General features: G+C 48.1%; 2 protein-coding genes across 4 annotated transcripts in view; both read left to right on the top strand.

Moving 5' to 3' along the window:
- The window catches only part of LOC144507670 (adhesion G protein-coupled receptor E3-like), a 67,940-nt gene extending 58,755 nt beyond the window's left edge, over window positions 1-9,185 (top strand). For all 3 annotated transcript variants that reach the window (XM_078234829.1, XM_078234830.1, XM_078234831.1), the window contains exons 13-16: window positions 1,166-1,251; window positions 3,196-3,364; window positions 5,136-5,234; window positions 7,189-9,185. In XM_078234829.1, the coding sequence (XP_078090955.1) occupies window positions 1,166-1,251; window positions 3,196-3,364; window positions 5,136-5,234; window positions 7,189-7,242 (408 nt within the window). In that variant the 3' untranslated portion in view covers window positions 7,243-9,185. The remainder of the gene's footprint in view (window positions 1-1,165; window positions 1,252-3,195; window positions 3,365-5,135; window positions 5,235-7,188) is intronic.
- Window positions 9,186-12,121: 2,936 nt separating this feature from the next.
- The window catches only part of LOC144507617 (putative adhesion G protein-coupled receptor E4P), a 15,360-nt gene continuing 2,168 nt past the window's right edge, over window positions 12,122-25,313 (top strand). Inside the window, exons 1-3 of the mRNA XM_078234771.1 lie at window positions 12,122-12,148; window positions 17,655-17,890; window positions 22,391-22,457. Coding sequence (XP_078090897.1) covers window positions 12,122-12,148; window positions 17,655-17,890; window positions 22,391-22,457 — 330 coding nt within the window. The remainder of the gene's footprint in view (window positions 12,149-17,654; window positions 17,891-22,390; window positions 22,458-25,313) is intronic.

A 25,313-nucleotide genomic window follows, 5' to 3' on the forward strand; every position in this document is an offset into this window, starting at 1 on the left:
AAGTATTGTTTCTTGCGCGCTATACAGACAAAGCATACCGTTCATAGAGAAGGAAAGGAGAGGGTGCAGAATGTAGTGTTACAGTCATTGCGAGGGTGGAGAGAAAGATCAACTTAATATATGGTAGGTTCATTCAAAAGTCTGACAGCAGCAGGGAAGAAGCTGTTCTTGAGTCGGTTGGTAGGTGACCTCAGACTTTGTATCTTTTTCCCGATGGAAGAAGGTGGAAGAGAGAATGTCCGGGGTGTGTGGGGTCCTTGATTATGCTGCTGCTTTGCTGAGGCAGTGGGAAGTGTAGACAGAGTCAATGGATGGGAGGCTGGTTTGTGTGATGGACTGGGCTTTCTTGCGGCCTTGGGTAGCCTAGCTGCACTCTCTCCTTTCCTTCTCCCCTATGTACTCTTTGAACAGTGTGCTTTGTCCATATAGCGCGCAAGAAACAGTAACTTTCACTGTATCTCAATAATAAATCAAATCAAGCTATTGAGTGTAGACAAATTGTTCAATTACATTCCAATTTCCAATTCTAATCCTTCACCCAGTGGTGCACTTAGACAGACTTTCGTCTGTCTCCATAGCTGGTAATTCCCGGAACAGGTCGCTATCTGTCACCAGGGGGTTTATAACTTGAGGGGGCGCCACTCCACATCAAGCGTGGCTGACTAGGAGTCTCTCCCACTCTCACCGCCAGCCATTGACACGTTTGGAAGGATTTTTGCAGGTTGCCACTCAACCTGTTTGGCCGCGTTACAAACGCACCTTCTTTGGCCACCAAGTCTTGAGGTGGGACTCGAACCCAGAGCTTCTGGCTCAGAGGCAGGGGCGCTAACCCCACTGCACCACAAGAGCTCTGTTCAATTGTGTACCCAACCCCAATCTTATCCTTATTCAACACCCGTGCACATTCCCTTCTGGGAAGGGGATAGGGATAGTGATCGGGGAGTCCTAGCTGATGTATTCCTCCCTTAAACAGGGATGCGAGGACCCAATTGAAGAGGCTATCACCTCCCAGCTAAGCTGAGGTAACGCAGCATATACAGGGGACTGGCACTGGGCTGGGCTGCTCTGTGGGAGGTGGAATCACTGACAGAGCTATGATCATTTGAACATTGCGGCGAGTTTAAGATGTCCAACATTTACGTGCCTTCTTTAATTTCAATTGCAGGTTAATCTTTTCTTCCTCTTCAATACGTTAAAGATTCTGAAAGTGGAATTATCAAACATGTTTGACAAGAAAAAACACGCAAAGAGGTAAATGGTTTGCAGCCAGCTTGACTTAACTTAACCCTTTCAGATGAGGCATTTGACTAAGGCCTGGTCTGCCCTCTGAGGCACCGAACTGTTTGAAAGAAGGACAGGAAAGTTCAGGAGGCATCTGGATAGATACATGAATAAGCAGGGAATAGAGGGATATGGACCATGTAGAGGCAAGAAAATATTAGATTAGAGAGGCATCTGTGTCGACACAGACTTGGTGGGCCGAAGGGCCTGTTCCTGCGCTGTACTGTTCTTTGTTCAACCACAGGCCAGACCAGGTAAGGACGGCAGATTTCCTTCCCTAAAGGGATATTAATGAATCAGATGGGTGTTTAATTCCTGATATTTTTACTATCAAATTCAAATTTCACCATCTGCCATATGGTGGGATTCGAACCCGGGTCCCCAGAGCATTACCCCAGGTTTCTGGATTACTAGCCCTTTTTTTAATTCATTCCTGGGACATGAGTGTCACTGGCTGGGCCAGCGTTTATTGCCTATCCATAGTTGGCCCTTGGAGGGCAGTTGAGAGTCAACCACATTGCTGTGGCTCTGGAGTCACGTGTAGGCCAGACCGGGTAAGGACGGCAGATTTCCTTCCCTAAAGGACATTAGCGAACCAAAGGGATTTTTACGACAATCAACAATGGTCATCAGTAGATTCTTAATTCCAGATATTTTTTATTGAATTCAAATTCCACCATCTGCTGTGGTGGGATTTGAACCCGAGTCCCCCAGAACATGAGCTGATTTTCTGGGTTGATCATCCAGTGACAATCGCCTGTGCCACAGCCTCTACAGTTATGGTGGAGTGAGTCTCCTCCACAGCTGTGTGTTTTCATTTTGGAAAGGGCAACGGTACGCTTTCTTAGAAAAGTAAATGCAATGAACCCACAGGAGCAACTCACGCTCAGTGGAGGAGTAAGTATGGAGCTAGGATATTGTAACCACACTCTGTGTAAGCACAGCTACCTACTGGCAATACAAAATTACCACGTAACGTTGTAGATTCAAAATGTATCTGGGCAGAGGGATCTGGGTGTCTGAGTCCATGAATCACAGAGAGTCGGTATGCAGGTGCAGCATGTAATAAAAAGGCCAATGGGATGTTGGCATTTATTGCAAAGGGACTGGAGTATAAAAGCAGAGGAGTGTTGTTGTAATTGTACAGGGTGTTGGTGAGACCACATCTGGAGTATTGTGTCCAGTTTGGGTCTCTTTATTTGAGGAAGGATGTGGTGGCGGTGGAGGCAGGTCAGAGGAGGTTCACCAGATTGATTCCGGGGATGAAGGGGTTGTTGTATGAGGAGAGATTAAACAGTTTGGGTTTGTACTGGCTGGAGTTGAGAAGGATGAGAGGGGATCTGGTCGAGGGATATAAAATACTAAAAGGGATTGATAACAGTAAATGTAGATCAAATGTTTCCCCTTGTGGGGAACCTCGAACAAGAGGTCACAGGTATAGGTCGAGAGGCGGTGGATTTAAAACTGAGATGAGGTGGAACTACTTCTCGCAGAGGGTGGTGAATTTGTGGAACTCGCTGCCCCATCGCGCGGGGGAGTCTGAATCATTGAATGGGTTCAAGAAGGAGATGGATATATTTCTGATCAAAACGGGTTAAAGGGAGATGGGGAAGAGGTGGGGAGGTGGATTGGAGACCAGGGAGAGATCAGCCATGATCTGATTGGATGGCGGAGCAGGCTCGAAGGGCTGGATTGGCCGACTCCTGCTCCTAATTCCGATGTGTATTTTAGGGAACAGGGAGGGATTCACAGTTTAACCCAGTTATGATAAATGAGGTGATAAATTGTCCACCGTAACATTATTTGCATTGTAATAAGGATCGTCGTGTGTTAAATATTACTGTTAAACACTGCCCCTGGTGCTGTTTCATCTGTCGCTGTGTCTGGACTCACTGGTCATTGCTTTTTTCACAGGGTATTTACACTCACGGCCATTGGTCAGTCAGTCATCCTGGGCTGTACGTGGCTCTTTGGTGCCCTTTACATCCAGCAAGCGACCATTCCAATGATGTACATCTTCACCATAATGAACAGCTTCCAGGGAATGTTCATCTTCATCATGCACTGCCTGATCTATAAGAAGGTTTGTCTTCCGTTATTTAATGGGTGCTTCACTCAGTCTCCGAGCTTCGCGGGTGCGTTCACTGGGCTTTCCCGAAGTGGGATGTTCCCTAAATTCGGCAAGGGCTGGTAACCAGAGAAGTCGAAGCCATTGGCACCAATGGATTTCTCCACCATATCCTTCAGGATCATCGAAAAAGAAACATCCAGGGATGGGGGTCCTCTGATTGGTCCCGTCTTGCCAGCTGCTTTTCGGGGCAATATTTTAAAGGCCGCTCCAGAGCACAAAAATTCACTAGGGAACAACCCCAGCCCTCAACTGCAACCCCACTCACGCATCCTTCCCCCTATCCTGGCCACTGCCCCTTGACACTGCCCTGTGGTACTGTCGCCCTGGCAGTGCCCCCTGGACACGGCTGCCTCACAGTGTCAGGGACCCGGGTTCCATTCCCGGCTTGGGTCACTGTCTGTGCGGAATCTGTACGTTCTCCCCGTGTCTGCCTGGGTTTCCTCCGGGTGTTCCAGTTTTCCCCCACAGTCCAAAAGCCGTGCTGGTTAGGTGCATTGGCCAATCCACCTAACCCACACATTTTTGGATACTAAGGGGCAATTCGCCATGGCCAATCCACCTAACCTACACATCTTTGGATTGTGGGAGGAAACCGGAGCACCCGGAGGAAACGCATGCAAACCCAGGGAGCACATGCAAATTCCATCTTACTCTTCCTACCCCCGGTCCCATCATCACAATCATTAAGTAAAGAAACCCTACAGTGCAGAAAGAGGCCATTTGGCCCATCGAGTCTGCACCGACCACCCAGGCCCTACTCCCATATCCCTACATATTTACCCGCTAACCCCTCTAACCTATGCATCTCAGGACACTAAGGGGCAATTTTAACATGGCCAATCAACCTAACCGGCACATCTTTGGACTGTGGGAGGAAACCGGAGCACCCGGAGGAAACCCACACAGACACGAGGAGAATGTGCAAACTCCACGCAGACAGTGACCCAAGCCGGTAATCGAACCCAGGTCCCTGGAGCTGTGAAGCAGCAGTGCTAACCACGGTGCTAATTATTCCTTCACTTAGCTTGCCTTCTCTTCGAAGGGGAGAGAAAGTGCAGGGTTTGAACAGAAAATGCAGTCCAAATAACTGGGGTCTTTTCCCGTGGAATGGCAGTGTGGGACTTTGTCCTTCAGGCCACATGATCAAAGAGGCTATCATGAGATGTCCAAGGACAAATCGTTCAAAAAATTCAATGGACAAAGTCACCACGTTAATTTCATTTTAAAGCTGTTTCTTCACAGGGTTTCAATGAGTTTACTCAATGAACTGCAGTCCAGGAAGGTCCCAGTCGGTGTTGGGATCGCTCAGTGATGGTGGCTGGTCTCTTGTTGACTGTTTTAGGGGAAAGAATGTTCTACAGGCTTCCATTCTCTGATCTGGTGCCCTCTGCTGGAAGACTGTATGTGTGCACATTAGCTGAGGGCAAGGAACCTCCCAACATAGAATGTGCAGTTAAAGTTAAAGTTTTTAAAGTTTACTTATTAGTGCCACAGGTAGGCTTACATTAACACTGCAATGAAGTTACTGTGAAAATCCCCTAGTCACCACCCTCCGGCACCTGTTCGGGTACACTGAGGGAGAATTTAGCACGGCCCAATGCACCTAATATCTCAGCGCTGAGTAGCATTGAAATTCAGATTGTTCTGGTCTGGTAGGGTCCACCCTTCCCTTCGTTCATACACAGTAAGAGCTAAAAATCCTGTTTGTCTTTGTTTTGAACAGGTGAGAGATGCCTATTACCAGTGTTTTAGGAAGTGCTTGAAGAAATCCTACATCTGGACACCAGTCTCCAACTCCAGTTTGAGAACATCATTAAACCAGGTAAAACCTCCCAAACCATTTGGCCGAATCCCAGGCCCCAGGTTACAATAAACCGTTCAGTGAAACCTGTGCGAAAGGCTGACACATCCCGCCTTCACACAAATAAATCTGGCCCGTTTTTCCATGCATCTCATCCCAGTTCGGGGATACCCTGAGGGGTCAGGTTTGACTGCAGGGTCACAGCCTGTTTTGAAACAGCACTCGTGATGAAATCACGCGCTGTACAAAAATGATGCTGGACACTCGCAATCATGTTCATTTGTTGCTTTTATGGTGGTGTCAGTCTTGGTTCAAGTACTAACACCTGGGTCAAGCACTATGGTCCACACACCACTACGGCACAAAATCAGGGCTAACTCTGTGGTGCAGTACCGAGGGTGTGCTGCATTGCCACAATTTCCGGTTTCGACATCAATCCAAGGTCCTGTCTGGCCTCCCAGGCAGACATAAACCATCCACTGACTCTACTCAAACAACAGCAGTGTTCTCCGTTGACCAACACCACGATGCACAGAGTAACTGGTCATTTATCTCAGTGCGATCGTGCTGTGTGCAAATTGGGTGCTATTTGGCCTACATTCCAAACAAAAGGTGGGCTCACATTCCCTGGATTACCAAAGCACTATAACCATCACTTCATAAACCATTATCCGACAGTGCAGCATCTCAGACAGAGCAGCCCCTCCGACAGAGCAGCCCCTCCGACAGAGCAGCCTCTCCGACAGAGCAGCCCCTCCGACAGAGCAGCATCTCAGACAGAGCAGCCCCTCCGACAGAGCAGCCCCTCCGACAGAGCAGCCCCTCCGACAGAGCAGCATCTCAGACAGAGCAGCCCCTCCGACAGAGCAGCCCCTCCGACAGAGCAGCCCCTCCGACAGAGCAGCCCCTCCGACAGAGCAGCCCCTCCGACAGAGCAGCATCTCAGACAGAGCAGCCCCTCCGACAGAGCAGCCCCTCCGACAGAGCAGCCCCTCCGACAGAGCAGCCCCTCTGACAGAGCAGCCTCTCCGACAGAGCAGCCCCTCCGACAGAGCAGCCCCTCCGACAGAGCAGCCCCTCTGACAGAGCAGCCCCTCTGACAGAGCAGCCTCTCCGACAGAGCAGCCCCTCTGACAGAGCAGCCTCTCCGACAGAGCAGCCCCTCCGACAGAGCAACCCCTCTGACAGAGCAGCCCCTCCGACAGAGCAGCCCCTCCGACAGAGCAGCCCCTCCGACAGAGCAGCCCCTCTGACAGAGCAGCCTCTCCGACAGAGCAGCCCCTCCGACAGAGCAGCCCCTCCGACAGAGCAGCCCCTCTGACAGAGCAGCCCCTCTGACAGAGCAGCCTCTCCGACAGAGCAGCCCCTCTGACAGAGCAGCCTCTCCGACAGAGCAGCCCCTCCGACAGAGCAACCCCTCTGACAGAGCAGCCCCTCCGACAGAGCAGCCCCTCCGACAGTGCAGCCCCTCTGACAGAGCAGCCCCTCTGACAGAGCAGCCCCTCCGACAGAGCAGCCCCTCCGACAGAGCAGCCCCTCTGACAGAGCAGCCCCTCCGACAGAGCAGCCCCTCCGACAGTGCAGCCCCTCCGACAGAGCAGCCCCTCTGACAGAGCAGCCCCTCTGACAGAGCAGCCCCTCCGACAGTGCAGCCCCTCCGACAGAGCAGCCCCTCCGACAGAGCAGCCCCTCCGACAGAGCAGCCCCTCCGACAGAGCAGCCCCTCCGACAGAGCAGCCCCTCCGACAGAGCAGCCCCTCCGACAGAGCAGCACTGGGTGTGTACACACTATAGACTCTCATGCTCAAGTGTATCTGTATTAATGTCTCTCGCCATCACAGCTTTCTCACTGAGAGGGAAGGATGGTATTACTGAAGAACAACATGGCTCTGCTAACCACAGCTGACTTCAGCGTGATCTCAAAAGGGCATGAATGATTTTCCTAACTCACCGTCTTGTGCTTTTCTTTGCTCAGGGGAGGAGAAGTGTGCAGGAAACAGAGTCAACGACATCTGGTGCAGTTCAGTGACGGACCGGAGGACTCGTTGGCTGCCGTACTTCAGTCAACACCTGAACCGCTTCTGGTTTTACCGCCTGCTGCTGCACACTCGCCAGGTGCTGGACGCTCAGCTGCACAGGGTTGCTTTTTTTTTCCAACTATCGTTCTCTATAAGCATGGCTCATCTTCGAGAATTGTCAAGACCCATGTGCAGGTAGCAACACGGTGGATGTAGCATGGGACCAACCCCCTCACCAACCTCAGCGAGTCCTCCCAAGCATCTGAACTATCACGCAACCCTCAAACCAATATCTAGAAAGCGATTCGCTCAGTTGTTGTTTTGGGAGGTTGCTGACGCAAATTGGTGGCCTTCATTCCAATGGTGACTGCACTTTCTAGAGTACGTTATTGCCCGTAAAACATTTTGGGGCCTCCTCAGATTATCAAAGGCGCTATATAAATGCAACTTCTTTCTTCTAGTGATAGATTGTCAACTTCCGTGTTGCACTAAAATCTGTAACAAAGAGTTATGATTCACCTAGTCTTTCTGTCCTTTTATAAATGATATTTTTTTGTCGTGTGGAAGATTGCAAAGGGTAATTTTTAGTTCCGTAATTGCCAATGTTACATCAGCATAAAGCGAGGCAGTTAGCTCTGGGGGTGGGGTTGGGGGGGGTGAAACGGATGGGGAGTTGAAGTCTGTTGCCGGAATTTTACCGCCTCGTTTGCCCCAGAATCGAGGCGGGCGAGGCTCGTAGAACGGCATTCTCCTTTGGCCTCGGCAAGGCGGCAAAATTCCAGCCCATCTCTCGGTTGATTTTTAAGACCCAAAACTGGACTCGAAGACCCAAAAGTAGAGGGCATAAGTTGAAGGCGAGAGGGGGAAAGATTTAGAAGAGACCTGAGGGGCAACGTTTTCACACGGAGGGTGTTGCGTATAAGGAATGAGCTGTCAGAGGTGGGTCCAATTACAACACTTAAAAGACATTTGGACAGGTGCATGGATGGGAAAGGTTTAGAGGGATATTGGGCCAAACACAGGCAAATGGGACAAGTTCAGTTTAGGGAACCTGGTCAGCATGGACGAGTTGGGCCGAAGGGCCTGTTTCCGTGCTGTATGTCTTTATGACTCTGGTATGCCACTCCAACTGCTGCCTGGAGTGATAATCCAGTAACGGATTCAGGAGGAACCTTATTATTTAAGATGAAGACTGACCACAATCTTCGGGGAAGACCCAGAGATGGGCAAGAAGTAGTGACCTTTGCAGCGATGCCCACTCCCTGAGGATCAATAATAAAATGTCCTTCATTCTCACACCAGGGTCAAGTCGATGACTCGCGATAGAAGTCCCTTCCAATCCAATCTTCACCCTATTGAGGATAGGAATCCCATTCCCTATGAGCCATTGGCGCATTTGGAAGGATGGTAGAATTGGAATTCAATAAAAAATATCTGGAATTAAGAATCTACTGATGACCATGAAATCATTGTCGATTGTCGGAAAAACCCATCTGGTTCACTAATGTCCCTTTAGGGAAGGAAATCTGCCGTCCTTACCCGGTCTGGCCGACATGTGACTCCAGAGCCACAGCAATGTGGTTGACTCTCAACTGCCCTCGGGCAACTAGGGATGGGCAATAAATACTGGCCCAGCCAGCGACGCCAGTGTCCCATAAATGAATAAAGAAAAGGCAAAGAGGGAGACCGAGAGAGGGAAGAAGGAAGGGAAGCCAAAACTGAGTCACAGAGTGACAAATAAAGGAGGCTTGGACTTTTCCAAACACCAATTAAAGGGAAGACTGATGAGGAATTGAAATAAAAAGCTTGTGTAAATATGAAAGGTCTAGTATTGATAGAATGAGATTAAATATTGGTAATAATGTATATTTATATGATAGGACATTCTTTATTAAAATATTCACTGAAGTGCTAATGATAGAATGTGGAAGGGAATAAATATAGATTTCAATCTAAACTTTGTGTCATTTTTATATACTTACTCTTTCATCAGACACATCTACAAGCAAATATATTACATGAACATCAAACATTGGGTGGGATTTTACGACTTTGCTCTAGAAATTCCCACCCGAGGTTACGGACATTTCCGTAGTCCACCCCTCGCCCGCTCCGATCCTGTGGCGGGCGGGCGGGGCGGTGGAATTCTGGCGATTATTATTTCATGTGGTTAGATATTGCAGGTCCATATACACAGTGATTGGATTATTACACCTCCATTATACAAAGCTGTGTTGTTATATAACACGCATAAAATGCATCTGGGCAGAGGGATCTGGGTGTCTAAGTTCATGAATCACAGAGAGTCGGTATGCAGGTGCAGCATGTAGTGAAAAAGGCAATTGGGATGTTGGCATTTGTTGCAAAGGGACTGGAGTATAAAAGTAGAGAAGTGTTGTTGTAATTGTACAGGGTGTTGGTGAGACCACATCTGGAGTATTGTGTCCAGTTTTGGTCTCCTTATTTGAGGAAGGATGTTGTGGCATTGGAGGCAGTTCAGAGGAGGTTCACCAGATCGATTCTGGGGATGAAGGGTTGATGTATGAGGAGAGATTAAACAGTTTGGGCTTATACTCACTGGAGTTGAGAAGGACGAGAGGGGATCTGATCAAGGTGTATAAAAGGGATTGATAAAGTAAATGTTTCCCCTTGTGGGGAACTTCGAACAAGAGGTCACAGGTATAGGCTGAGAGGCGGTAGATTTAAAACTGAGATGAGGAGGAACTACTTCTCGCAGAGGGTGGTGAATTTGTGGAACTCGCTGCCCCAGAGCGCGGGGGAGTCTGAATCATTGAATGGGTTCAAGAAGGAGATGGATATATTTCTGATCAAAACGGGTTAAAGGGAGATGGGGACCAGGTGGGGAGGTGGATTGGAGACCAGGGAGAGATCAGCCATGATCTGATTGGATGGCGGAGCAGGCTCGAAGGGCTGGATTGGCCGACTCCTGCTCCTAATTCCGATGTTCCTGTGTTACACTACCAGTTACACTCTTCTTACACAGACAAACGTGTATTACGGCCCGGATTCTGTGATCAATGCATAGCAACAGCGTTTTTGAAGGAATCTTCCCACAAAGTTTATAAGTTTATTTATTAGTCACAAGTAAGGCTTACATTAACACTGCAATGAAGTTACTGTCAAAACCCCCTCATCGCCACACTCCAGCGCCCATTCAAGTACACTAAGGGAGAATTTAGCACAGCCAGCCCACCTAACCAACACGTCTTTGGACTGTGGGAGGAAACTGGAGCACCCGGAGGAAACCCACGCAGACACGGGGAGAACGTGCAGACTTCACACAGACAGTGACCCGAGCCGGGAATCGAACCCGGGTCCCTGGCGCCGTGAGGCAGCAGTGCTAACCACTGTGCCGCCCATGAGGTCCCTACGCCATGAATCTGTCCCCTTCATGATGTTAGTTTGAAATGAATTCCAGGTCAATGGGACTTGCAGACATCCAACAGACAACCAAACACACTGAAGTATCCTAACAGACAGCAAAGCAGGAAGCAAAGCGCACCAATTCTTTTTCTTTTAATCTTAATTTTGCAGAGTGAAATAAAAATTGAAACATAGCCGATTAAAGTAAAAACTGAAATCTGACAAAACAACTTTTAAATAAAAGTTTTATAAATATCACTGTGAGAAAATGGGCAACCCGCTACAAAATTTGTTTTCCGGGGCCAGAAAGGTTGTTCAGCGGTGACTCTGAACTTGATATGCCGTTAAAAACCCAGGCCCATATCCTCTGATCTCTGAATTGTACCAGGAGGTATCCCCGCTGGTGGGCCTTCCGGAAATCCCCACACAAGGACTATACCGGAATTGCTCGGAAAGTTCAAACGTCCAATGGACAATCACCCTGCTCCGGAAATCTTCCGATACTCGGGGCAGAATTTTCCCGTGCCACACCCCACGGGAATCATCGCGGGCAGAGGGGGAAGGTGGACCTCCGCAAAGGCCCGTTGACTTTGGGTAGGATTTTCTGGGCTTGGAGCAAGTGCGGCTGGAAAATCCCACCCTCTGATTGAAATCGGAGAATTCAGATGGTTCCGACTATCTGACCAGGGAATATTGGAAGAATTAAAACCACTTCTAACTCCGGGGTAACTACTCTATTTACCTCCTGAGCTCCCACTGGATCCCCTGCCACCCCTTACTAAATCCGCACCCCTCCAGACAACCCCCCCCCCAAATATCCATTCAAATCTCTCAAATACTCTCCTGTCACCCCAACTACCCTCAACCCCCGAATACCCCTTCAACATTCAAATGGCCACCTGATCCCACCACAACCGATCATACCTCCCCTCTATCCCCCCACCCCCCTCCACCCCACGCCCACCCCCCCCCACTCCACTCCACCCCACCCCACCCACCCAACCATTCCCATTCCACTGGCTCCCCCAAACTATCCTTTGATTTGATTTGATTTGGTTTATCATTGTCACATGTACTGGGGATGCAGTGAAAAGTATTGTTTCTTGCGTGCTATACAGACAAAGCATACCATTCATGGAGTACGTAGGGGAGAAGGAAGGGACAGGGTGAAGAATGTAGTGTTACAGTCATAGCTGGGGTGTACAGAAAGATCAACTTAATGCGAGGTAGGTCCATTCAAAAGTCTGATGGCAGCAGGGAAGAAGCTGTTCTTGAGTCGGTTGGTACGTGACTTTTGTATCTTTTTCCCGACGGAAGAAGGTGGAAGAGAGAATGTCCGGGGTGCGTCAACTGACCACTCAGGGGGGGTTAATGGCGCCGTTTTATTATCAGTGGACGAGTAATCTAGAGACTCAGGTAATGCTCTGGGGGACCTGGGTTTGAATCCCACCATGGCAGATGGTGAAGTTTGAATTCAATAAAAAATCTGGAATTAAAAATCTAACGATGACCATGAAACCATTGCCGATTATGGTAAAAACACATCTCATGTGAATGATTAAATCTATCAGTATGAAGTCTTATTGTCAGGTGAAGAAGCCACATTATTGTTTCACCAATATTTATCTATGAATGAGAAGAATGTAGCGGAACTTTTCTTTTCCCAACTGTCCGGTGAGTTTAAGCTGCCACATTATTGGGTCTTTTCAGTGCAAGGTCATATCACAAAAAGTCCCATCCTTTGGCCACAGTGAGGTTTGAACCTTGTGCCCAGCAGGGCGTCCCAGATGGTATCGGATCTGAGATAGCTTGAGCTTATCATTGGGACTGTTTGAAAGCTTATATTCTGAACAACAAACAAAGAACAAAGAACAGTACAGCACAGGAAACAGGCCCTTCGGCCCTCCAAGCCTGTGCCGCTCCTTGGTCCAACTAGACCAATCGTTTGTATCCCTCCATTCCCAGGCTGCTCATGTGACTATCCAGGTAAGTCTTAAACGATGTCAGCGTGCCTGCCTCCACCACCCTACTTGGCAGCGCATTCCAGGCCCCCACCACCCTCTGTGTAAAAAACGTCCCTCTGATGTCTGAGTTATACTTCGCCCCTCTCAGCTTGAGCCCGTGACCCCTCGTGATCGTCACCTCCGACCTGGGAAAAAGCTTCCCACTGTTCACCCTATCTATACCCTTCATAATCTTGTATACCTCTATTAGATCTCCCCTCATTCTCCGTCTTTCCAAGGAGAACAACCCCAGTCTACCCAATCTCTCCTCATAGCTAAGACCCTCCATACCAGGCAACATCCTGGTAAACCTTCTCTGCACTCTCTCCAATGCCTCCACGTCCTTCTGGTAGTGCGGCGACCAGAACTGGACGCAGTACTCCAAATGTGGCCTAACCAGCGTTCTATACAGCTGCATCATCAGACTCCAGCTTTTATACTCTATACCCCGTCCTATAAAGGCAAGCATACCATATGCCTTCTTCACCACCTTCTCCACCTGTGTTGCCACCTTCAAGGATTTGTGGACTTGCACACCTAGGTCCCTCTGTGTTTCTATACTCCTGATGACTCTGCCATTTATTGTATAACTCCTCCCGACGTTATTTCTTCCAAAATGCATCCGCATGAATGCGGAGCTCCACGTCTAACTTAGGAGCATGCAACACCAAACTCTTCCAAAACCTCGAACAAATACTTGTTACTTGCTGGATGCAAAATGCACTCAATATCCACTTACTGCTCTGGATGACCGACTGACCAATGGTCATCTGTGTATATAACCAATCAATAAATTATTCAGCGTCCAAATAACTATTGTGGATAGAATCATAGAATTCCTATCCTGCAGAAGGAGGCCATTTGGCCCATTGAGCCTGCACCAACTCTCCAAAGGAACATCTTACCAACAGAACTGGAAGATCATTGATTGAAGGTAACAAAAACATAAAATGCTGGAAAATCTCAGCAGGTCTGACTGTATCTGTGGAGAGAGAATAGAGCCAAGCTTTTGAGTCTGGATGACCCTTCCCCAGGCTTAAAACATTGGCTCGAATCTCTCTCCACAGACGCTGTCAGACCTGCTGAGTTTCTCCAGCTTTTTCTGTTTTTGTTTCAGATTCCAGCATCCTCAATATTTCGCCTTTATTGATTGAAAATAATTGGCCTAAGATCTTGGGTGGCACGGCGAAACGGTGGTTAGCACTGCTGCCTCACAGCGCCAGGGACCCGGGTTCAAGTCCAGCCTTGGGTGACTGTGTGGAGTTTGTTCATTCTCCCTGTGTGTGTGTGTGTGGGATTCCTCCGGTTTCCACCCACAGTCCAAAAATAAGAAAGTTAGGCGCATTAGTCATGCTAAATTTCCCCTTATTATCCCAAGATGTGTAGGTTAGGTGGATTGGCCATGCTAAATTGCCCCTTAGTGCCCAAGTTAGGGGGACTGAGTGGGGTAAATATGTGGGGTTACGGGATAGTTTCAAGTTTTATTTTATTAGTCACAAGTAAGGCTTACATTAACACTGCAATGAAGTTACTGTACAGGAAAAGTGAATCATGTGGAGGACGGAGAAGATCTGCAGAGAGATTTGGACAGGCTGAGTGAGTGGGCGAGGATATGGCAAATGGAGTATAACGTTGATAAATGCGAGGTTATACACTTTGGAGGAAATAATAACAAATGGGATTACTACCTCAATGGAAACAAATTAAAACATGCTACCGTGCAAAGGGACCTGGGGGTCCTTGTGCATGAGACGCAAAAGCCCAGTCTGCAGGTACAACAGGTGATCAAGAAGGCAAATGGGATGTTGGCCTATATCGCGAGGGGGATAGAATATAAAAGCAGGGATGTCTTGATGCACCTGTACAGGGCATTGGTGAGGCCGCAGCCCCTCCGACAGAGCACACTTTGCCTGAATGCACGAAGCATTCGGAACAAGGTAAATGAGTTGATGGTGCAAATCAGCACAAGTGGGTACGATCTAGTGGCCATTACAGAAACGTGGCTGAAAGGTGACCAGGACTGGGAGATGAATATCCAGGGGTATCAGGCGTTTAGGAAGAATAGACAGGAAGGAAAAGGTGGTGGGGTCGCGCTATTAATAAGAGATAATATCAGGGTAGTACTGAGGGATGACATAGGCTCTGAGGAACAAAACGTGGAATCGTTATGGGTAGAGATGAGGAATAGTAGAGGGAGAAAGACACTAGTAGGTGTGGTATATAGGCCCCCAAATAATAATGTTGAGGTAGGGAGGGCTGTAAACAAGCAGATAAGGGATGCGTGTAAAAACGGAACGGCAATAATCATGGGGGACTTCAACATGCACATTGACTGGCAGACTCAAGTCGGTAAGGGTGGAATGGAGGAAGAGTTCTTAGAATGCTGTCGGGATAGTTTCCTTGAACAGCATGTTACGGAACCGACGAGGGAACGAGCTATTTTGGATCTGGTATTGTGTAACGAGGTAGGTAGAATTAAGGATCTTATTGTGAAGGACCCTCTTGGGTCTAGTGACCACAATATGGTCGAATTTCTGATTCAGATGGAAGAGGAGAAAGTTTGGTCCCAAACCAGTGTCCTCTGTTTGAACAGATGATAGGATGAGGGATGAATTGGCTAAGGTAGACTGGGAGAGCAGGCTGGCAGGTAGGATAGCTGAGGAACAGTGGAGGATTTTTAAGGAGATCCTTTTCAGTTCTCAGCAAAAATATATTCCAGCAAAAAACAAGGATTGTAAGAAAAGGGAGAACCAGCCGTGGATAACGAAGGAAATAAAGGAGAGTATTAAAATAAAAACAGCTGCGTACAGAGTGGCCAAAAATAGTGGAGAAACAAGTGATTGGGAAAAATTTAAGAAACAACAAAGAGAGACTAAGAAAGCCATAAAGAAAGGAAGGATAGACTATGAAGCTAGGCTAGCAATTAATATAAAAAATGATAGTAAAAGTTTTTATAAATATATAAAAAGGAATAGAGTGGCTAGAGTGAATGTTGGACCCTTGGAGGACGAGAGGGGGGAGTTAATAGTGGGAAATGAGGATATGGCTGAGTCTTTAAATAAGTTTTTTGTGTCGGTCTTCACGGTGGAGGACACAAATAGTTTGCCAAATATTAACGATAGAGGGTTGGCAGCAGGAGAAATACTTAATACAATTAATGTTACCAGAGAGGCAGTGCTGGGTAGACTAATGGGACTGAAGGTGGACAAGTCCCCGGGTCCGGATGGAATGCATCCCAGGGTATTGAAAGAAATGTCAGAGGTAATAGTGGATGCGTTAGTGATTATTTATCAAAACTCGTTGCATTCTGGGGTAGTGCCGGTTGATTGGAAAACGGCGAATGTTACGCCGCTGTTTAAAAAAGGAAGGAGACAAAAGGCGGGTAACTATAGGCCGGTCAGCTTAACGTCTGTAGTAGGGAAAATGCTGGAATCCATTATTAAAGAGGAGATAGCAGGGCATCTGGATAGAAATGGTTCGATCAATCAGACGCAGCATGGATTCATGAGGGGAAAGTCGTGCTTGACGAACATGTTGGATTTTTATGAAGATGTGACTAGGGCGGTTGATGGAGGAGAACCGGTGGTTGCGGTGTTTTTGGATTTCCAAAAGGCGTTTGATAAGGTGCCCCATAAAAGGCTGCTGAAGAAGATTAGGGCACACGGAGTTGGGGGTAGTGTGTTAAAGTGGATTGGGGACTGGCTATCCGACAGGAAGCAAAGAGTCGGAATAAATGGGTGTTTTTCCGGTTGGAGGAAGGTAACTAGTGGCGTGCCGCAGGGATCGGTACTCGGGCCGCAACTGTTTACCATTTATATAGATGATCTGGAGGAGGGGACGGAGTGTAGGGTAACGAAGTTTGCAGACGACACAAAGATAAGTGGAAAAGTGAATCGTGTGGAGGACGGAGAAGATCTGCAGAGAGATTTGGACAGGCTGAGTGAGTGGGCGAGGATATGGCAAATGGAGTATAACGTTGAGAAATGCGAGGTTATACACTTTGGAGGAAATAATAACAAATGGGATTACTATCTCAATGGAAACAAATTAAAACATGCTACCGTGCAAAGGGACCTGGGGGTCCTTGTGCATGAGACGCAAAAGCCCAGTCTGCAGGTACAACAGGTGATCAAGAAGGCAAATGGGATGTTGGCCTATATTGCGAGGGGGATAGAATATAAAAGCAGGGATGTCTTGATGCACCTGTACAGGGCATTGGTGAGGCCGCAGCTGGAATACTGTGTGCAGTATTGGTCCCCTTATATGAGGAAGGATATATTGGCATTGGAGGGAGTGCAGAGAAGGTTCACCAGGTTGATACCGGAGATGAGGGGTTTGGATTATGAGGAGAGGCTGAGGAGATTGGGTTTGTACTCGTTGGAGTTTAGAAGGATGAGGGGGGATCTTATGGAGACTTATAAGATAATGCGGGGGCTGGATAGGGTGGAGGCGGAGAGATTCTTTCCACTTAGTAAGGAAGTTAAAACTAGAGGACACAGCCTCAAAATAAAGGGGGGTCGGTTTAAGACAGAGTTGAGGAGGAACTTCTTCTCCCAGAGGGTGGTGAATCTCTGGAATTCTCTGCCCACTGAGGTGGTGGAGGCTACCTCGCTGAATATGTTTAAAGCGCGGATGGATGGATTCCTGATCGGTAAGGGAATTAAGGGTTATGGGGATCGGGCGGGTAAGTGGTACTGATCCACGTCAGATCAGCCATGATCTTATTGAATGGCGGGGGAGGCTCGAGGGGCTAGATGGCCTACTCCTGCTCCTATTTCTTATTTCTTATGTTCTTATACCCGGTGGAAACCCACGCAGACACGGGGAGAACGTGCAGACTCTGCACAGACAGTGACCCAAGCCGGGAATCGAACCCAGGTCCCTGGCGCTGTGAGGCAACTGTGCCAACCACTGTGCCACCGTGCCGCTTACAAGACAATGAGAGTAGAAGGGGAACAAGCCCATTGCACTGACCAAGCTCCCAGTGATAACAACCTTGTAATTTATTGAGATTAATTTTTATCATCGCTGTTTAGGTTTTCTGTGCTATCGTCGCTGGCGGTTTACATTTCTTGTTGCTGGCAGCCTTTGCCTGGATGTGTCTCGAATCTGTCCAGCTCTGTCTCATGGTGCTGAACCTCAAGGTGGTGAACTTCTCCCGTGTCCGGGTCATTCGGAGGAGATTCATTTACCCCATCGGGTATGGGTGCCCGGCGGTGATTGTGGTCATATCTGCTGCTGTGAATGCTGAAGGCTATGGGACCGATAGCATGTGAGTATACAGACCACCTGAGCTGGGGTTGCAGTGTGGGGTAGTGCATGCGCGCTGAAGTCAAGCCGGTATTGGAGAGAAGAGTCTATCGAGACTCGGGGCAAGGATTTATGTGGAATCATATAGACTGTGATTGGGGCGAGGAGGTTCGGTGGGGGCAGAGGCAGCAGAGGCATCTGGGGTCACTTCAGCTACTAATTCATATGTATGTGGGGCACAGTGGCACAGTGGGTTAGCACTGCTGCCTCACAGCTCCAGGGACCCGGGTTCGATTCCCGGCTTGGGTCACTGTCTGTGTGGAGTCTGCACGTTCTCCCCGTGTCTGCGTGGGTTTCCTCCGGGTGCTCCAGTTTCCTCCCACAGTCTGAAAGACGTGCTGGTTAGGATGCATTGGCCGTGCTAAATTCTCCCTCAGTGTACCCGAACAGGAGTGTGGCGACTAGGGGATTTTCACAGTAACTTCATTACAGTGTTAAGGTAAGCCTACTTGTGATTAATAAATAAACTTTAAACTTTGTATATATCCCAACAGCCATGAGGTCACTAAGTGGAGGAATTATTTCTCCAAACCTCACATAGCATGGTAGCACAGTGGTTAGCACTGCTGCCTCACAGCGCCAGGGACCTGGGTTGAATTCCAGCTTTGGGTCACTGTCTGTGTGGAGTTTGTACATTCTCCCCTTGTCGGCGTGGGTTTCCTCCGGGTGCTCTGGTTTCCTCCCACAGTCCAAAGATTGGCCATGCTCAATTGCCCCTTACTGTCAGGGGATTAGCAGGGTAGATATGCTGGGTTACGGGGATAGGACCTGGGTGGGATTGTTGTCATTGCAGGCTTTTGGGCTGAATGACTCCTTCTGCACTGTATGGATTCTATGAATCTCTGCTTCAATTACTTCTCTTTTAAAATGCTCTCAAGACCTATACATCGTAAGAAGTCTCACAATGCCAGGTTAAATTCCAACAGGATTATTTGGTAGCACGAGCTTTCGGAGCGCTGCTCCTTCATCAGGTGAGTGGAGAATTAGCTTCACAAACAGGGCATATACAGACACAAACTCAATTACAAGATAATAGTTGGAATGCGAGTCTTAACATGTAATCAAGTCTTAAAGGTACAGACAATGTGAGTGGAGAGAGGGTTAGGCACAGGTTAAAGAGATGTGTATTGTCTCCAGCCAGGACAGCTAGTGAGATTTTGCAAGCCCGGGCAAGTCGTGGGGGTTACAGATAGTGTGACATGAACCCAAGATCCCGGTTGAGGCCGTCCTCATGTGTGCGGAACTTGGCTATCAGTCTCTGCTCAGCGATTCTGCGTTGTTGTTTGTCTTGAAGGCCGCCTTGGAGAACGCTTACCTGAAGATCAGAGGCTGAATACCCGTGACCGCTGAAGTGTTCCCCAACAGGAAGAGAACAGTCTTGCCTGGTGATTGTCGAGCGGTGTTCATTCATCCGTTGTCGCAGCGTCTGCATGGTTTCCCCAATGTACCATGCCTCGGGACATCCTTTCCTGCAGCGTATCAGGTAGACAACGTTGGCCGAGTCGCAAGAGTATGTACCGTGTACCTGGTGGATGGTGTTTTCAGGTGAGATGATGGCATCCTTATCGATGATCCGGCACGTCTTGCAGAGGTTGCTGTGGCAGGGTTGTGTGATGTCGTGGTCACTGTTCTCCTGAAGGCTGGGTAGTTTCATTCTTGGGCACATGCATCTCCATCAAGGAAGGTCATCTCAGCACTTCACTGTCCCACAAGCCCACGGATAACCTCACGATGCTCCACTTCTCCAGCTTCCACCCTAAACACGTTAAAGAAGCCATCCCCTACGGACAAGCCCTCCATATACACAGATGAGGAGGAACCCAACAGATACCTACAGACACTGAATCATGCCCTCGTAAGAACAGGGATATGGCGCCCGACTCATCGACCGACAGTTCCAACACGCCACAACGAAAAACCGCACCGACCTCCTCCAAAGACAAACACGGGACACGGTGGACAGAGTACCCTTCGTCGTCCAGTATTTCCCTGGAGTGGAGAAGCTACGACATCTTCTTCGGAGGCTTCAACATGTCATCGATGAAGACGAACATCTCGCCAAGGCCATCCCACACCCCCACTACTTACCTTCAAACAACCGCACAACCTTAAACAGACCATTGTACGCAGCAAACTACCCAACCTTCAGGAGAACAGTGACCACAACAACACACAGCCCTGCCACAGCAACCTCTGCAAGACGTGCCGGATCATCAACACGGATGCCATCATCTCACGTGAGAACACCATCCACCAGGTACACGGTACATACCCTTGCTACTTGGCCAACGTTGTCTACCTGATACGCTGCAGGAAAGGATGTCCTGAGGCATGGTACATTGGGGAAACCATGCTGACGCTATGACAACGGATGAATGAACACCGCTCGACAATCACCAGGTAGGAGTGTTCCCTTCCAGTCGGGGAGCACTTCAACAGTCAAGGGTATTCAGCCTTTGATCTTCGGGTAAACGTTCTCCAAGGCGGCCTTCACGATACACGACAATGCAGAATTGCCAAGCAGAGACTGATAGCCAAGTTCTGCACACATGAGGACGGCCTCAACCGGGATCTTGGGTTCATGTCACACTATCTGTAACCCCCATGACTTGCCTGGGCTTGCAAAATCTCACTAACTGTCCTGGCTGGAGACATTTCACACCTTTTTAACCTGTGCTTAACCCTCTCTCCATTCACATTGTCTGCACCTGTAAAGACTTGATTACCTGTTAAGACTCGCATTCCAACCATTATCTTGTAATTGAGTCTGTGTCTTTATATGCCTTATTTGTGAACCCAACTCTCCACTCACGTGATGTAGGGGCAGCACTCCGAAAGTTCGTGCTACCAAATAAACCTGTTGGATTTTAATCTGGTGTTGTGAAACTACTTACTGTGCCCTACCCAGTCCAATGCATTTCCACATCAAGATCTATACCATCTGTGGCCATTTTTTATCATCTGGCCTTATGTTTGACTTACGAAGAGAGATTGGACAGTTTAGGCCTATATTCCCTGGAAGAATGAGAGGAGGTCTAATTGAGGCGGAGAAGATAATAGGGAGGATTGACAAAGTAGATGTGGAGAGGATGTTTCCTCTTGTGGGCCAATCTAGAACAAGATGTTTTAGTTTAGGATAAGGGGTGGCAGATTTAAAACTGAGAGGAGGAGAAATTACTTCTCTCAAAGGGTGGTGAGTTTTGTGGAATTCATTACCCCAGAGTGCGGTAGATGCCGGGATACTGAGTAAATTTAAGGAGGAGATAGACAGATTTTTAATTAGTAACGGGGTTGAAGGGTTATGGAGAACGGGCAGGAAAGTGGAGTAGAGGCCAAGACAAGATCAGCCATGATAGTATTGAATGGCAGAGCTGGCTCGAGGGGCTGAATGGCCTACTCCTACTCCTAATTCTTATGAGTCTCATTATTCCGTTTATTAGCACTCCTGACAAGGCCTTGAGATGATTTACTATGTAAAAGATGCTTTCATAAAATTCATTCATCAACTGTGAGCATCGCTGGTTGGACCAGTATTAATTGCCCATCCCTGAGGGCAGTTAAGAGTCAACCACATTGCCATGGGGGGTCTAGAGTCACATGTAGATAAGGACAGCAGATTTCCTTCTCTAAAGGACATTATGGGGTTTTACGACCAGTGGCAATGGGCGGCACGGTGGTCAGCGCTGCTGTCTCACAGCGTCAGGGACCCAGGTTCAATTCCGGCCTCGGGTCACTGTCTGTGCGGAGTCTGCACATCCCCCCCGTGTCTGCGTGGGTTTCCTCCGGGTGCTCCGGTTTCCTCCCACAGTCGTAAAGGTGTGCGGGTTAGGTTGATTGGCCATGCTAAATTGACCCTAGTGTCAGGGGGATTAGCAAGGTAAATGTGTGGGGTTACGGGAATAAGGCCTGGGTGGGATGTGGTCGTTACAGACTCGATGGGCTGAATGGCCTCCCTCTGTACTGTAGGGATTCTATCTATGAATGGTTTTATGGTCATCAGTGGATTTTTATTGAATTTGTATTTCACCATCTGCCGAGGTGGGATTCGAACATGTGGCTCCAGAGCATTACCCTGGGTCTGAGGATTAGTAGTCCAGTGACGATACCACTACTCCACTGCCTCCCCTATGTGTATATGCAAGTTGGCACTGCGGTTAACAGTGCAGTCTGGTGTTCAGTTGAAGTGAGCTTCAAGGCAGAGGGCAACTGGATTGCGGCAGACTGAAGCAATTCATCCGCCATTATGATTTTCATCATCGGTTTTGTATTCCAGTGACAAAATTCCGCCCCCCTCCCCCCCACACTGGCAGGATGGTGTCATTATAGCGTGACAAGATTACGTTGTAAACTGGGATGTAGGAATTTACAAAAGACTCACAGGAAGTCCAAACTGATTTTTTTTTTAAATGTATAATGGGTTTAAAGTCGCTTCAATGGATTAAAAATGTACCTTTCGTTACAGGTGTTGGTTAAACCTGGAAAAGGACTTTATATGGAGTTTCCTGGGACCGGTTTGTTTCATAATTTTGGTAAGACCTTGTAGAGGCTGTAAGTTCAGTTTGACAAAGTTGTTGTACAAATCCTCAATGGATTCTTACCTCAGCATCTGGTTACTATTATCAGACGGGCGCTAGCTAACCTGTTCGATGCCACAGTGGAATGGAGATTGGATGCATTAGGCTCCCACTTGCAGAATCTGCTGATCAATAGTTCTATCCTCGTTAGGGAAATCATAGACATTTACGGAGCACGGTGACACAATGGTTAGCACTGCTGCCTCACAACTCCAGGGACCCGGGCTCGATTCCCAGCTTGGGTGACTGTTTGCGTGGGTTTCCTCCGGGTGCTCCAGTTTCCTCCCACACTCCAGTGATTTGTGGATTAGGTGGTTTGGCCGTGCTAAATTACCCCTTAGTGTTAGGGGGACCAGCTAGGGTAAATGTATGGGGTTTGGGGATAGGGCCTGGGTGGATTGTGGTCGCAGACTCGATGGGCTGAATGGCCTCCTTCTGCACTGTAGGATTCAGCAGACTCTGCAAGTGGGAGCCTAATTCTATGAGCAGAAGGAGGCCATTCGGCCCATGGTGTGATTGCTGGTTGACAAGTCGCCATCCAGCCTTATTAGACCATAAGATCGTAAGATACAGGAGCAGAATTAGGCCATTTGGCCCATCAACTTTGCTCCGCCATTCAATCATGGCTGATAAGTTTGTCAACCCCATTCTCCCGTCTTTTCCCCGCAACAAAGAACAAAGAACAATACAGCACAGGAACAGGCCCTTCGGCCCTCCAAGCCCGTGCCGCTCCCTGGTCCAAACTAGACCATTCTTTTGTATCCCTCCATTCCCACTCCGTTCATATGGCTATCTAGATAAGTCTTAAACGTTCCCAGTGTGTCTGCCTCCACCACCTTGCCTGGCAGCGCATTCCAGGCCTCCACCACCCTTTGTGTAAAATACGTCCTTCTGATATCTGTGTTAAACCTCCCCCCCTTCACCTTGAACCTATGACCCCTCGTGAACGTCACCACCGACCTGGGGAAAAGCTTCCCACCGTTCACCCTATCTATGCCTTTCATAATTTTATACACCTCTATTAGGTCTCCCCTCATCCTCCGTCTTTCCAGGGAGAACAACCCCAGTTTACCCAATCTCTCCTCATAACTAAGCCCCTCCATACCAGGCAACATCCTGGTAAACCTCCTCTGTACTCTCTCCAAAGCCTCCACGTCCTTCTGGTAGTGTGGTGACCAGAACTGGATGCAGTATTCCAAATGCGGCCGAACCAACGTTCTATACATCTGCAACATCAGACCCCAACTTTTATACTCTATGCCCCGTCCTATAAAGGCAAGCATGCCATATGTCTTCTTCACCACCTTCTCCACCTGTGACGTCACCTTCAAGGATCTGTGGACTTGCACACCCAGGTCCCTCTGCGTATCTACACCCTTTATGGTTCTGCCATTTATCGTATAGCTCCTCCCTACATTATTTCTACCAAAATGCATCACTTCGCAGTTATCAGGATTGAACTCCATCTGCCATTTCTTTGCCCAAATTTCCAGCCTATCTATATCCTTTGATCCCCTTACCAATCACAAACCTATCTATCTCTGTCTTAAATGCACTCAATGACCCGGCCTCCACAGCCTTCTGTGGCAATGAATTCCACAGATTCACCACTCTCTGGCTGAAGAAATTCCTCCACATCTCGGTTCTAAAGGGTTGTCCCTTTACTCTGAGGCTGTGCCCTCGGATCCGAGTCTCTCCGACTAATGGAAACATCTTCCCCACGTCCACTCTATCCAGCCTTTCAGTATTCTGAAAGTTTCAATGAGATCCCCCCTCATCCTTCTTAACTCCATCGAGCACAGACCCAGAGTCCTCAGACTTTCCTCATATGTCAAGCTTTTCATTCCCGGAGAGATTTTATGTCACTGTTAAGACCCAGGCCAGAAACTCCAAGGTGTTTTGTGAAGTTAGCCTAAACCCCAACTATTACATTTGATTTTGGCATTTGGGTGAGCATAAGATGTTTCACTCTAGGTATGATTCAAGTGACCCACTAGGGAGCTTTTATCAAACAAAGTTTATTTAAGAACACAGTTAGAATATAACTAAAAGAAATAGCATAACTTTTATCAATTACAAGACTTAAACATGACACAGCATAATCCTTAACAGCTAGCTATCTATGTTGTTCCAATGTAAAGCAAACCCATAGGCATCACCCTTCTTCAAACTAAGTTAGCATTAAAGCAAATTTGCTCATGATGCTGGATTTGCAGCTCTGGGTGAAAGATATCCTCTCTAAACCACCCACCTCTTCCCTAAATCTATTCTGCCTGGTTATGACCCCTCAACCAAGGCCAGTCAGTCCTTCCTATCCACTCTATGGAGAGCCGTCAAAATTGTTCAGTTCTGTCTTCCCCTATTCCACAGGAAACAACACCAACCTAGCCAATCTTTCCTCATAGTTAATCCTCTTCAGTCTTCGCAACACCCTCATGAATCTCCTCTATACCCTCCCTAATACTTTGACATCTTTAATTTGAAGCCAATTTTCTTCCTCACTCCTGAACGTCCTGATGAGGTCATATTATTCTTAGAAAGAGCTTGAGCCATACTGTGTTTTAATTCCCCTCCATCCATGATATTTAACATGTATTCCCACTATCTAAAGGGTTCCTTTCCTGAGGTTCCTGAGGGGGATGGGAGGGTAGATGCAGGGAGGATGTTCCTGATAGTGGGGGAGTCCAGAATGAGGGGTCACAGTCTGAGGATTCAGGGTAGACCATTTAGGACGGAGGTGAGGAGACATTTCTCCACCCAAAGAGTGGTGAGCCTGTGGGATTCATTGCCACAGGAAGTAGTTGATGCCAA

The sequence above is a fragment of the Mustelus asterias genome, chromosome 19, assembly GCF_964213995.1.
Source record: "Mustelus asterias chromosome 19, sMusAst1.hap1.1, whole genome shotgun sequence".
Classification (NCBI taxonomy): domain Eukaryota; kingdom Metazoa; phylum Chordata; class Chondrichthyes; order Carcharhiniformes; family Triakidae; genus Mustelus; species Mustelus asterias.